The following is a 14,342-nucleotide window of genomic DNA, read 5'->3' on the forward strand; positions in this document are numbered from 1 at the left end:
GAGTCCTCAAGCTCAGAGGATGCTGGTGAGGGATCCATTTGGTACACAGTACCAGACTTTGCATGAATGTACTGAGAAAAAAGAGAGGGTATTCTTTAACTAGAGATGCAATTCCCAGAAATAGCAGGGAGAGTGCATGCAAAGCAAGAAAAAATGTGATAGATCAAAGTCAACTTAGAATCAAAGTTTCCCTTCGCCAACTTCCCAGTAGCCAAATGAGTTGAGTGGATGAAATAATAAGCCAAGTACAGGTTCGGAAAAATACTGTATTGAGAAGTTGATGAGTATCCATCGCTGCTTGCGGCGATCGATGCTCGCCGCAAAACGAAAATTAATGAATAGACATACCAGCATGTTCCAGTGATTTTTGTTCACGTGGACAAATGACAGGATTCCGTCAAAGTTATCAAAGTTTACCTACAGCATGAAAAATGATTTTATGAACATGTTAGTTAGCTGTCCACCTATGATAAGTATAGTATAGTATATATACTGTGGCAACCCGACACGTTGAGCGCACCAACTCCTCCCAAACAGGACACCATTTCCTTGGTGAAAGCCAAAAAAGGCATGTTTATTTAAGAACATAAAAGTCTCTCCAAACACAAAAACTTAAACCTCGGGAGGAATCAGCGGTCCCCCTTCTTCGTGGGTGGAAACCCGTCACCCACGAGGACCGGTCTCTCCTTGCAGGAGCTCCAAGGCTGGGAGAGCCCCGAATGAGTGGAGAAGCAGGCTATTTAAGCCCTGCTTCTCCACTTGTTCCTCAGGTGCTCCCAATATCCTTAATTGGCCTGGGCCGGGTTGCCACACTCCTCCACCCTTTGCTGAAGCCTCGGGTGGCCTTTCGGAGGTGGCAGCGGTCCGGCGCGCAGCATGGCTGCTTCTGCTGCCGGCGTGGCTCGTCTCGCGGCCTAGTCTCCCGCAGTCTCGTCTCCCGCGACCTCGTCTCCCGCGGCCTCGTCTCCCGCGGCCTCGTCTCCCGCGGCCTCGTCTCCCGCAGCCTCGTCTCGGGCTGCGTCGTCTCTGGCGGCGTCGTCTCTGGCGGCGTCGTCTCTGTTGCGTCGACTCCGGCTGCGTCGGCCCCGGCTGCGTCGGCTCCGGTTTGGGGGTGGCTTGAGGTGGGCGCTCCCACCCAAAATGGCCCGTAGCTCGGTCGAGTTGCCCGCATCCTCCACCATATGTGGCAACCCGACACGTTGAGCGCACCAACTCCTCCCAAACAGGACACCATTTCCTTGGTGAAAGCCAAAAAAGGCATGTTTATTTAAGAACATAAAAGTCTCTCCAAACACAAAAACTTAAACCTCGGGAGGAATCAGCGGTCCCCCTTCTTCGTGGGTGGAAACCCGTCACCCACGAGGACCGGTCTCTCCTTGCAGGAGCTCCAAGGCTGGGAGAGCCCCGAATGAGTGGAGAAGCAGGCTATTTAAGCCCTGCTTCTCCACTTGTTCCTCAGGTGCTCCCAATATCCTTAATTGGCCTGGGCCGGGTTGCCACAATACCCTCACCCTCTCTCTTTCTCCCTTTCCACACTTCTAAGGTGGCTGGACCAATGTCAAGCCCAGAGATCAGTCATCCCCTCATCACATCCCCAACTATCCCAGTGACCCCAGCAACAACAACCCCCATCATCAACACCAGCTACGTGAGACGGCAGCTCACCAGGATCAGGACATACAAGGCCAGAGGACCGGACGACATCAGCCCAGGGTGCTCAAGATTTGTGCAGAGCAGCTGGCAGGAGTGTTCCCGCATCTTTTCGGCCTCTCCCTGAGGTTGAAAAAGGTGCCAACACTCTGGAAGACATCCTGCGTAGTCCCTGTCCCGAAGAAGGGACGACCCAGCGCTCCAAAAGACTTCAAACCTGTGGCTCTAACGTCACACGTCATGAAAATCTTCGAGAGGATGGTCCTGGAGCACCTCAGGCCCTTGGTGCGTGACTGCCTGGACCCACTGCAGTTTGCGTACCAGACCGACATCGGCGTGGAGGACGCCATCATCTGCCTGCTTCACAGAGCTTACACACACTTGGAGAGGCCGCAGAGCATGGTTAGGATCATGTTCTTCGACTTCTCCAGTGCTTTCGACACCGTCCAGCCAGTCCGGCTGGCGGAGAAGCTCCAAGTGATGAAGGTGGATCCTGACATGGTGGCATGGATTTCAAACTACCTCACGGACAGGCCGCAGTATGTCAGGCTGCGACACTGCTTGTCAGACGTGGTGACCAGCAACACCGGCACACCCCAGGGAACTGTACTTTCACCGTTTTTGTTCTCCCTCTACACCTCGGATTTCTGCTCCAACTCCCGAGCATGCCACCTGCAGAAGTTCTCTGACGACTCCTCCATTGTTGGATGCATCACAGACAATAGGGAGGAAGAGTATAGGGAACTAGTTGAGAACTTTGTGGGATGGTGTGACGGGAACCACCTTCAGCTCAACACCGGGAAAACCAAGGAGCTGGTGGTGGACTTCCGGCGCAGAAAGAGCACCCCGATACCTGTTTCCATAAATGGGGAGGAGGTGGAGATGGTGGACACCTACTAGTTCCTTGGGGTGCACCTGAACAATAAATTAGATTGGTCAGACAACACTGAGGCCCTCTACAGGAAGGGACAGAGTAGGCTGTTCTTCCTGAGGAGGCTCAGGTCTTTCAATGTGTGCACTAGGCTACTACGGATGTTCTACCAGTCTGTGGTAGCCAGTGCCACCTTCTTTGCTGTAGTCTGCTGGGGCGGAGGCATCGGGAGCGGAGGTGCCAGCAAGCTGAATAAGCTCGTGAGGAAGGCGAGCTCTGTGGTGGGGATGAAGAGAGGAGGAAGAGAGGAGGATGAGGGGGAAGCTGCAGGCGATCATGGACAATCCCTCTCACCCTCTCTACGCCGAGCTGAGGCAACTCAGGAGCACATTCAGCCACAGACTCTCAGCCACGTGCCTCAAAGCGCTTGGGGGGCTCTTTCATCCCATCAGCTATCAGACTTTATAACACCATAACCCCCCGCTTCCAACGTCCCCAAAGCCCCAACAGCTCCTTTTTCCCGACCTGATTAAGGTCTAACCCCACACCTCAGGACTGCACCTATTGTTAACCTTGTTATTTGTTATTTATTTAATTAATTTCTCGATTACTTCAGGGACCCTGCACATTTATATTTATACTTATATTTATATTATACCTCATATTTCATCACTTATTTATTTATTTATTTATTAACTTAACACACAGGTCACCTACAAACGGACAGTTACATGTATATAGTATGTTTGGGTAACACTTTATAATAACTATCCGTTATAACTAGTTAATAGATCATTAACAAACTGTTAGTTAATGAGTTATAAATGACTTAAGTATCAGTTAATAGTTTATATATGTTATTGGGACGTTATTCTAAAGTTGCAACTATTCCTCATTTATTAACTGTTAGTAAATGAGGAATAGTTGCAACTTTAGAATAACGTCCCAATAACATACATAAGCTATTAACTAATACTTAACTAATATATTAACTCACACTTTACAGATCAGTTGTTAATAGTTTGTTAACCATCTACTAATACCAGTGAAACTTTGTAGAACAGCAAATGGGTGGAACAAGTTCAAGGTACAGAAATTTGATGTGATATTTAAAATATCTAATTTTTGTACCTCAACCTTGTTCCACCCATAGGCTTTTCTGTGTACTGTATTTGACCAAAGAAACACCACAGATGAAATGTTGAACATTGTGTTTAATGTATAGAAACACACATACTGAGCCATCATATGGCAGAAAACATGGCAGAAAACAAAATAAATCAAAATCAAGCCATTGGCATTATTGATATCAACTTGGAGCACAACTTGGAGCCTCTATACTTAGTGAACCAGACCTGAGCTACAACCGAACTGCTCTAGGGCACCATCCAACACTGACACAAACACCTAAACTTTCTTAGACAGTGGAATCAGTTTTCCCTTTTTCTTTTGATGCTCAACATCCCTCAAAAGGTTTGGATCATTAATCAACACTTCCAGACATTTTTTTGCAAAGTCCTGCAGTCGTTGCTGTGGTGTATAAGTAACCAGCAACTCCTTTTATTTCTTCGGGGCCACAACAGCCAGCTCACAGATCGGGGCATTGGCGACGACAGTGTTTCGGTCGACACCGGCCTTTCGATATGCCACACTCAGCTTTCTTCCTTTCTTGTACGCTTTAAGGACTTTCCTGTATCTCTTGATGACCTCCTCAGGATGACGTGCTGAAACAGATAGAAATGTAGTTAAGTATAACAAACATAGGAGTAGTGAAGTAGTGAATCGACACAGGGAAACACACACATAGATGCAAAGTGGTTGCAAAAGGTAATGAAGATTACATGGGCACAGAGCAATTATTGGAGGGTCCAAGATAATATACCCACCAGGAAGTTCATTTTGGAAAATAAACGAGAGAGAGAGAGAGAGAGAGAGAGAGAGAGAGAGAGAGAGAGAGAGAGAGAGAGAGAGAGAGAGAGAGAGAGATGTCTACATGCCTGACACACATGAGGGGAGCAGCCTTATTTCTTGTTTTTTTTTATGTTTGTTTGTTTTTATTATTGTCTGTATTGCTTAACGGTCATGCTAATAAAGCGCTTTGAATTGAATTGAATTGAGAGAGAGACAGACGGACAGAGAGAGAGAGACAAACAGACACAGACGTTGTGATGTCTACATGCCTGACACACATGAGGGGAACTGCCTTATTGCCTTCCTCTCTTTACACTTACCTCTCTGCTTGCCATGTTGCTTTTTTTTCTTCTCTTTTTTCTTCCTCTTGTCCCTTTTCTTGTGACTCTGGTGGTGGTGCTTCTTTTTCTTCTTGCGTCTTTTCTTCAATTTATTGTCTGAATCTGAAGAATCAGTTGAGGATGAGGAGCTGGATGAAGAGGATGAGGAGGAGTTGGATGGACTGGAGGATGAAGAGAAAGAAGATGCACCAGGAGACGAGTTTGCCGAGGAAGATGTGTCAATTGTCCCAACATCATCTGTATCTACAACATAATACAAAATACAATACCAAATGCATTACTAACTATGATGATACAAGTCAACTCACTCATTCTTATCAACATTTACATTTATTAAGACTTTCAGTTTCACTGATTCATCAAATCGTGATCTCATCCGTTTGACAGATGTGTCTGCTGTCAATCAATGCTACAGATATTATCTTCCAGGTATTAACTGTACATGTGTATTGTTTGGGTAATAACACGCTCATGCTCTGATGGTCTTGTCACCGTGAAATGTTGGCCTTTCTTCCACTCAATTGTATATATATTTTACAAAGCACCCCAGTATCATTGTCAGGTGTGCAAACATGTTTTCCCAAGAAAGTGTTAGGCCTACTTACTTTGACCAACTTGTTGGCGGAGGGAGTCTCTCTCCTTAGTCAGGTCACTGATTTTTTCTGTGACTGTGTGCAGCTTCTTCTTGGCCTCACAGAGCTTAAGCTGCATCTTCCTGATATGTAAAAATGCTGTTGGAGCTACAGTTCCCGCAGTATCTGGAATGATAGGGTAGAGAATTAAAAAAGCTCTAATCATAAAAGCAAGGTGAAGGTAAAATAATGAGCAGCTGAGCCATGAGCATTATATATATTATAACATATAATATTATATTTAGAGCTTCGGGAGTCGCAAACGGCAACAATCACTTTCTCCTCCAAGCTGCAGTTCACTCGGAGTGCAGGGAACGGTTGGCCCAGCCGGTTGGTCGGTGATTGGCTGTTTTACGTTACTTCACCCACGTTACCCACAGGGAGTGAACACTGATTGGCTCGTGTCGCCGTGCGACACGTTTCTATGTGCGGTGTGAACATACAGTAAGCCTTGTATAAATTAAAGTTTTGATGCATACAATCACACCGGTTTTTGGTGTGATACGGTAACCGTAGCAACGCTGGTAAACAAACCCTCGAAGCTCGGCTTTTGGCCGAGCTTTATACCATATAGGTCTTGCTGAAGGCATTTAATGGTCAGCAGGCATGCTAACGATTCCAAGGAATTGGTTCACTGGGAACCGGTTCTGAACAAGAACCGGTTCTCGATTCCCATCCCTACCAATCTGGTTGATTTATGTAGTACAAATCTATCAGTCCGTGTTATCCTGATCAAACATCTTTAATGAAAAGATAACACGCAGTCTTGCTTGGGACTCTCTAAATCGACGCCACTTCGACCTGGGCGGGACTTTACGTCCTACGTCAATCGCTATGGGTGTGCATATGTGCGCGTAGCCGTTTGTCTCAGGGCTCTGTGCACGAACTCCCTTGCACTATTTCTACAAATGACTACTATTACTAGCGATTAACATGACGAAACAACACGAACTAAGCTAACATTCGACTATAGCCATACCAGATAACGCCATACCAGCTAACCCTAACTATTTATATTAAACTCTGAACCACTTTGCAACAGGCAACTGTGTGTTGGTGTGTCTTATTGCTTCCCATGTCTGCGTCTGCATCTTTCCCACTCCTGGCTAATAGTTTCAGCTTTTGTACTGTATATCAGAAATGATCACCCTGTACCGCACTGCTGACTTGTTGATGTTTTGTGAGCACTCATGCATTTCTCTAGGTATCTTAAGTTTCCTACTGGAGTCATCAAAACTTAGGACTTTGTTATTGTAAGAAATATTGTGTTGCAAAAACACTTTGTGTCTTACCCTTAAGGTTACCCTAACCTTAACCCCAGTAACATTTCTTCATCATAAACTACAAGTTATGCAAAATGGCATACAAACATCCAGTCCAATGTGAAAGAAAAAAGCTAGCTTCATTAAGGAATCGAACCCCTTATCCCCGCGTTAATGAGTTGCGATTCAAGATTTAACCACTTGACAATCTTTAAACTTCGGTTGCCGAGAAATTGTAAAGACAGTGATGTGTGTACATTGTGCGAGTATCCGTCACTCGCCATGTGTGTGCAGTCCAAAATGAAAGAAAAAACCTTGCATCACTAGGGAATCGAACCCCCAATCATCAGTTGGTCGTTGGTAACTGTAAACAAAGAGATCGCATTTTGTTTAACTGCTAACTAACAAACGGGTTTATGCGTTCACTGAACAAAGATTATGGAAATAAAAGACTTTTCCATCAGAAAAATCATCAGAACCGTTATTACCAACCCATAGACACTAAAAGCCAAAACCTTTCTCACATGCACACCCATCGCGAGTGACGGCTACGCGCACACATGCACACACTCATAGCGAGTGACGTAGGACGTAAAGTCCCGCCCAGGTCGAAGTGGCGTCGATTTAGAGAGTCCCAGTCTTGCTTACCGTCACCGTTGGTGTCCATGTGAACAGCATGGTCCACAGGTGTAGTTTTCTTTTTATTGGAAGTACCCGCTGTTGACTTCTTTCTCTTTCTCCCGACAGTAGGCCTACCTGGGTTTATCTCGGTATTTTGCGCATCGCCGCTGGGAACACTGGTATCGGACATTTTACCAGACCGTGTATTCATTCCTTATCAATGCCAATGCAGGCTTGCTGAGTGAGCGTGTCTGTCTAGTTTGTCAGTCACCGGTTGTCACTCATCAAAGTACAGCGGTGATGCGAGGTGATTGACAAGTTGACAACCAGTCAATATGATGGAGGAGGCCGGATGGCTCCTCCTTCAGCCTGTGAATGCATTTATGATTGGCTTGTTTCACCCTTGTCGTCACCCCGACCTATAATACAATTCAAACGTAATCTGGCGGGAGCTAGTCACATCGTAGCCAAATAATGCCTGGTTTAGCCACTGAGCTAAGAGAGCTTATTGAAGGCAGAACTAAATCTAAAAGAAGACATAGACAAATAATCAAATGGATGCAGAAGAAAAGGCTTCTAAGAAGATGGATGAGATGCCAAAAATGCAAACACAAGATGAAATTCAAGGAATCAGTTTGTGTGGACAACTATGCATGGTAAGTTTATTTATTTTTTACCCATGCATGGGTATTTCGGTTCAGAATTTTAGTGAAAATGAAATCTATTTAATTGTGAGCTGATAAGAGTGCACAATATATCTTCTTAATTCATGTTAACATTAATTTCTAGAAATACATTACTATACACTACACTACTTAATACTAATCTACAAGATCACAACACGTCAAAACGTTGTGAGCTCATAGATCTGCTATTTTCAGACAGAAATACTGAAAAATTGGGTTAAACTTTTTTTCAACATATTTACACACATTTTATGGGGGTTCCTGGCACAAAATATTTCCAGATGGGGTCCATGGCCAAATACACATTACTTTGGGGGTCCTTGACATGCAAATGTTTGAGAATCACTGCTCTAGCCACTACTCTGGCCTGTGTCATACTTATCTTTATTTGTATCTTCAGGGTTTGCAAACACCATAACCACAGAGGGAGGAAACTGAAGAGGTCAATTAGACACAAATCTATATTCAGCAATTCAAAGGTCTCCCTCTTCAACTGGATGCGCTTTGTGTACAGGTACGCTATGGCATAGGTATATGATTTTAGCCTGTCTGTCTATGATGAAAAGTGTTTATTTCAATAGAAATACTGTATAACTATGCTGTCATAAACAATAACTGGAGACTATGTACTAAAGCTTGTGATTATTATGTTATGGAGCATCTCTAGGCTCATGATGATAACAGGTGCTTGAAGTTATTTCACTTTCGTGATTTATTTTGCTAAAAAGTGTAATTCACAGCTTGAATTCTTAACAGTTTAACAATTATCGAAATATGTTTAATTGCTGTTACTTAGGGGATGCTGTGTTGGTCAGCATTAGGCCTGGTGGAGCAACATGGCTGTCTGACCCTGCCTCTTGAAGCTCAATGGCAATTGGCTCTCTCAATCTATAGGCTCTGGCAATTAATATTAGAAATATGATTTTACAAATATCCTACAGAATTATTAGTTCCAAATATATTGACAGAGCTCTGTAGAAAATACCACAAAACATATTTTCCATCATTATTGCTGTTTTTGTCTACACAGTAGTGGACCATTTTCATATCCTGGGGTGCAGTAGATGCAAACTTTGTGTATCAAACCAAAAAGATCAAAAGAACTGTGGTATAATAATTATTTGCCTTGTTCTATCAGATTTGCACAAGGCCTGCGTCTACGGCAAGTGGACATGATCAATGATGACATTTCTGGAAGCTCAGCAACCCTGTCCAAGATGGCTCAAAAGCTGCGAGATGTGTGCACTACTGCGATGGACAGATATCAGCAAGCAAGAGGCCAGTACATTGGGGGGCGGCAGCAGTTTGTCAGATGTGACGCCCCGCTCTGTTCATTGAGCGCTAGGCCTATTCCTCCCTCTGCCTGTAGGGTATAGGAATAGGCTTGTATGCTGTTTATGTGTTGTACTGCTCTCTTTGGCCTGTAGGAGGAGCTTGAGTGTTCCCGGTGTAACGAGGGAATTGCACGCAGCCATGTGCTGGCTGCCGGGGATAAAGGCAGCGTCCTGTGGCCCAATTCTCTCTCTCTAGACGCGGTTTGAAGGCTGGATGCAGCGGTCGCAATGTATTCTCTGCGCCCGTGTGTATTTATGGAAACTGCCTATCAATAAATATCATTATTGTATTGAGCGTTACCCGACGGTGTCTGTTTCCCTATGTTCGACGCCTTTGAGCCAAGGCGTTCGTGACATTTGGGGGCTCGTCCGGGATCAGAAGATCCGGTAACTGTCTACTTTAAGCAGTGTTTAAGGCCCATGTTGGCTGTGATAGCGACGTGCGGTAACTTAGACTAGGCTACTTGGAGTTCCACAGCCTGTTGTGGCGTGGGGTGAGTAGGTCTGGTGCTAACTGGCGAGTTTTTGTGAATGAAACTGTAGTAGTGGGCGTGGTTTGAGCCTGCTGTGTACCCGCCTGGTTGTTAGGGGAGATCTGCGCTGTCAAGCGGTAACGTTAATTTAGGCACGATTTCGTAAGTTTTGTTTTGCGGGGTGAAATCGCGGCTTTCATAGTGGGGTGGCTGATTTCACGAGCAAACGCTGTCCCCATTTAGAGCGCCTCCGCGCTGGGTCATAGGTTCCAGAGACGGAGTCTGGACCGGCGGTCACCGCTGCAGAGTAAGGCTGCATCGGCTTTGGTCGGGATGGCTGGCATCTGACGGTATTGGTGGGTGTGCATTTCGTTTGTTCACTAATCCACGGTTCTTGGACTCCGTCAGAAAATAGGTGAGTTTAGGTGGGGGGTAAATGTTTAGGGGGACGCTCTGTAATTGGTTTTCCCTACTGTGCTAGCCGCGTTGAACATTGTTTGGATCGTATTTCTTTTTCGTTTGGTAGGTTGGTTATGAGCGCATTGGATGCGTTTTGGGAAGCTCCATCGGAGAGCTTGTTGTTAACACTAACGGTTAAGCAGTTACTAGAGGTTGCAGAACGGTATTCCATTGAGATTACGTTGCCGAGAACTGCCAGGAAGGACCGTTTGGTAGATTTGATTTGTGAGAGTTTAAAGGTACAAGACATGTTGCCCTTCTTTTGTTCTACGATTGTTGATCCAGTTATGGAGCAATCGCCCGGTCAGAAATCTGAATCAGCTATGGCTAGTGTGCTAACTTTTGAGGAGCAAAAAGTTATTTTGCAAATGCAACTCGAGCACAAGAGATTTGACGCGGTGAAAAGGGGGAAGGAACGTTTGTTGGAGCATGATAGATTACGGGTGGAACGTCTTCGCCTGGACCTGATGGCGGAGGGAAAATATGGGAATTCCAAGCAGCCATCGAGTCTTGCGAGTATGGTTAAGTTTCTCCCGAAGTTCAATGAGAGGGACCCAGATGTTTTTTTTTCCCTCTTTGAAAGTGTAGCTAGTGATCTGGAGTGGACTGGTGAGGACCAAGTTTTCGTAAAAGGAGAAGTGACGATCGCTGTTCGTCCTTCGCTGCCTGTGGATGGCATTGATTTGATTTTGGGCAATAACTTGGGACATGGTTCTGTTTTTCCTATTCAATCTCCGTCAACGCCAATGGTCAGTAGGCCTACAGGAGTGGAACTGTCAGTTGAGTCTGACGAGTGTTCTGAAGAGTTCCCGGAGGTGTTCACTGCCTGCGCGGTGACTCCTGCTGTGGCTCGTGCGCAGGTAGAGGATTCATCTGGTGTTCCTGTGACGTTGGCGAAGATGGTCATTCCAGTGTTACCAGCGCCATTGTCTGTGGATGGGGTCACTGAGGCTCAGAAAGAGGGCGCCACCTTGGAGGGGTGCTATGCGATGATTGTGGATGATCAGGGTGTGGAGCATGACTGTTCTATCCAAGACTGGTTGCCTCTTGCAGGTACTGCGTCCGGTCAAGTGGTGGTGCATACCCAATCTGTTGGTACTCCTTTTGAACACCTGATCATTGACTGTGTTGGGCCCCTGCCGGAGTCAGGGTCTGGCATTGAGTCGAAGCGAGATTGGGCAGAGTGTTTACCATGGCTCTTGCTGGCGGCACGGGCAGTCGTGCAGGAAAGTACGGGAGTTGGTCCTAGTGACCTCGTCTTTGGTCACAGGGTGCGGACAACTCTGTATGTCTTGGGCAGTGAGTTGGGCGGTACAGAACCACCAGAGAGCTTGGCCGACCATGTCCAAGGTTTTCGTCGCAAGCTGTTCCTTGCATGGAAGATGGCGAGCGAAAATCGGGGTCGTGCTCTTAAGAGAATGAAGACACCGTATGACCGTGGCCGGGAAATGTAATGGAGTGAGGGTGAATGTCTGTCTGTCTGTCTGTCTGTCTGTCTGTCTGTCTGTCTGTCTGTCTGTCTGTCTGTCTGTCTGTCTCATGTCATGTCGTGTTCAGCTTCAGGTGTCCCGTGTATCCAGGCGCCGGATATGCGGGAGAGTGGATGCGGTAATAAGGTTGTGAGTATGACTGTTTGTGGATTGTTTGGCTGCTGGTTTGATGTGCATTTTTGCAACAGGGGTGTGTCTTCCTCTAGGCCTGTGTTATTACAAATATGTTTTTTTATGGGTTTATGTGGGCAAGGATATACACTTGATAAAATAACTTGTGGTGGTTGGTATTTTGTAATGTTTTTCCCAGAAGCCAATGAGGTGGGCTCCTGTCTTTTGGGGGGGAGTGATGTGACGCCCCGCTCTGTTCATTGAGCGCTAGGCCTATTCCTCCCTCTGCCTGTAGGGTATAGGAATAGGCTTGTATGCTGTTTATGTGTTGTACTGCTCTCTTTGGCCTGTAGGAGGAGCTTGAGTGTTCCCGGTGTAACGAGGGAATTGCACGCAGCCGTGTGCTGGCTGCCGGGGATAAAGGCAGCGTCCTGTGGCCCAATTCTCACTCTCTAGACGCGGTTTGACGGCTGGATGCAGCGGTCGCAATGTATTCTCTGCGCCCGTGTGTATTTATGGAAACTGCCTGTCAATAAATATCATTATTGTATTGAGCGTTACCCGACGGTGTCTGTTTCCCTATGTTCGACGCCTTTGAGCCAAGGCGTTCGTGACACACCATAGATGAGAGCCACTTCAGACACAAAAGAAAGGCAAGCAGGATAATATCTTATCAAGATAGTAATGCAAATTACCATTGAATGACTTCATTTTGTTTAAAGAAGAAGAATTCCTAATATTTTATGTTTTCATCAGTACGGACGGGGACGAATGGCTGGTGGCTGGAAGAGGAAGAAGTGGGTGTTTGGGATGCTAGGTGTGAACAGGAGAGGGAGAAGACATGCAAAGCCTGTTCTTCGCTTAGTTGAGAGAAGGAGAGATCTGGTGCCACTTTTAGCTCACCATGTTAAAGTGGGATCTACAATAATAAGTGATGAGTGGCGGGCTTATCGCAATGCTTTAACTCAGTTAGGTTATACCCATTTCACTGTCAATCACAGTGTGTCATATGTCGATGCCCAAACAGGTGCACATACTCAGCACATAGAGAGGGCCTGGAGAACGGTTAAGGAAAATGTGGAGACTCAGGGGGAATCGTACAGAGGAGTTACTGGTAGACCATCTCAGAGTTATTGAATGGCATGAGTGGCTTGCCCGAAAGCATCGCAAAGGGCCGTTAGGACGGATAATCCATGACATTGCTGTGATGTATGGACATTAAATGTCCCTCTGAAATTCTGTTTATCCAGTGTTTAGCACAAAAAGTGCAGAAACCTCATGTGTTTGTATACTGTTGTATACTGCTGTTCTGCCATGTGATGGCTCAGTATGCGTGTTTCTATTCATTAAACACAATGTTCAACATTTCATCTGTGGTGTTTCTTTGGTCAAATACAGTACACAGAAAAGCCTATTGGTGGAACAAGGTTGAGGTACAAAAATTAGATATTTTAAATATCACATCAAATTTCAGTACCTTAAACTTGTTCCACCTATTTGCTGTTCTACAAAGTTTCACTGGTATTAGTAGATGGTTAACAAACTATTAACAACTGATCTGTAAAGTGTGAGTTCATATATTAGTTAAGTATTAGTTAATAGCTTATGTATGTTATTGGGACGTTATTCTAAAGTTGCAACTATTCCTCATTTACTAACAGTTAATAAATGAGGAATAGTTGCATCTTTAGAATAACGTCCCAATAACATATATAAACCATTAACTGATACTTAACATTTATAACTCATTAACTAACAGTTTACTTATGATCTATTAACTAGTTATAACGGATAGTTATTATAAAGTGTTACCAATTTATTGTATATATACTGCTTTTCGCACTTCTCTTTTCCCACTGTACTGCTGGTCACCTGTGAATTTCTCCCAAGGGGGATTAATAAAGGACTATCTTATCTTATCTTATAACAGCACAATATGTGTTGCCGAAAGGTAATGAGTGTGCAATAACACTTAAAACGCACTTATCCTTTACGACATCTAAATTACACATCAAAATGGTACCACTTTACTTGAGGTCTAAAAAATGTATTCATTATACTGTAATAGTTGTGTCATGACAGCCAGTTCTGTGACATATCCTGTCACACAATTATCTAACCAAGTGCTAGAGTTTGTCTGTAACCTTGCACATCTAATTGTAATAATGATTATGTCATCATGTCAAAAAGAGGTGGATTTTCTGTGTATGTTAAGTTGTCATGACAAAGTTCATGACAGTGTCATGTCACTCTTATGTAGATACCTTCAAATAAAGTGTTAACTTCTCATCACAGTTATTTCATGCACTGTAGTAATTACCCATCACGCAACATACCGTAAAATGCACACACATACACTGAACATATTACCTTAGGTAAAGTGTGGCGACGTGTAGTAGCTCTGTCACCAAATAAAAGTACACCTGCGGTTTAACAATCCATTAAGTAAACGGTGTCCACCAGGTTGTACGTGAAGGCACTGAGATGCATCAATCCCTGAA

General features: G+C 44.9%; 1 protein-coding gene and 1 pseudogene across 1 annotated transcript; one reads left to right on the forward strand and one right to left on the reverse strand.

Annotated features, from left to right (window-relative positions):
* Window positions 1–3,697: 3,697 nt before the first annotated feature.
* Window positions 3,698–4,912, reverse strand: LOC130390923 (coiled-coil domain-containing protein 106-like; annotated as a pseudogene).
* A 2,410-nt stretch (window positions 4,913–7,322) lies between these two features.
* On the forward strand, window positions 7,323–12,308 carry LOC130390970 (uncharacterized). Its single transcript, XM_056601153.1, has 6 exons — window positions 7,323–7,944; window positions 8,375–8,488; window positions 9,113–9,281; window positions 9,402–9,481; window positions 10,025–10,088; window positions 12,195–12,308. The coding sequence occupies exons 1-6, from the start codon at window positions 7,763–7,765 to the stop codon at window positions 12,306–12,308; spliced, it is 723 nt and encodes a 240-aa protein (XP_056457128.1). The 5' UTR covers window positions 7,323–7,762.
* The last annotated feature ends 2,034 nt before the right edge of the window (window positions 12,309–14,342 follow it).

This window comes from Gadus chalcogrammus, chromosome 10 (genome assembly GCF_026213295.1).
Source record: "Gadus chalcogrammus isolate NIFS_2021 chromosome 10, NIFS_Gcha_1.0, whole genome shotgun sequence".
Lineage (NCBI taxonomy): Eukaryota > Metazoa > Chordata > Actinopteri > Gadiformes > Gadidae > Gadus > Gadus chalcogrammus.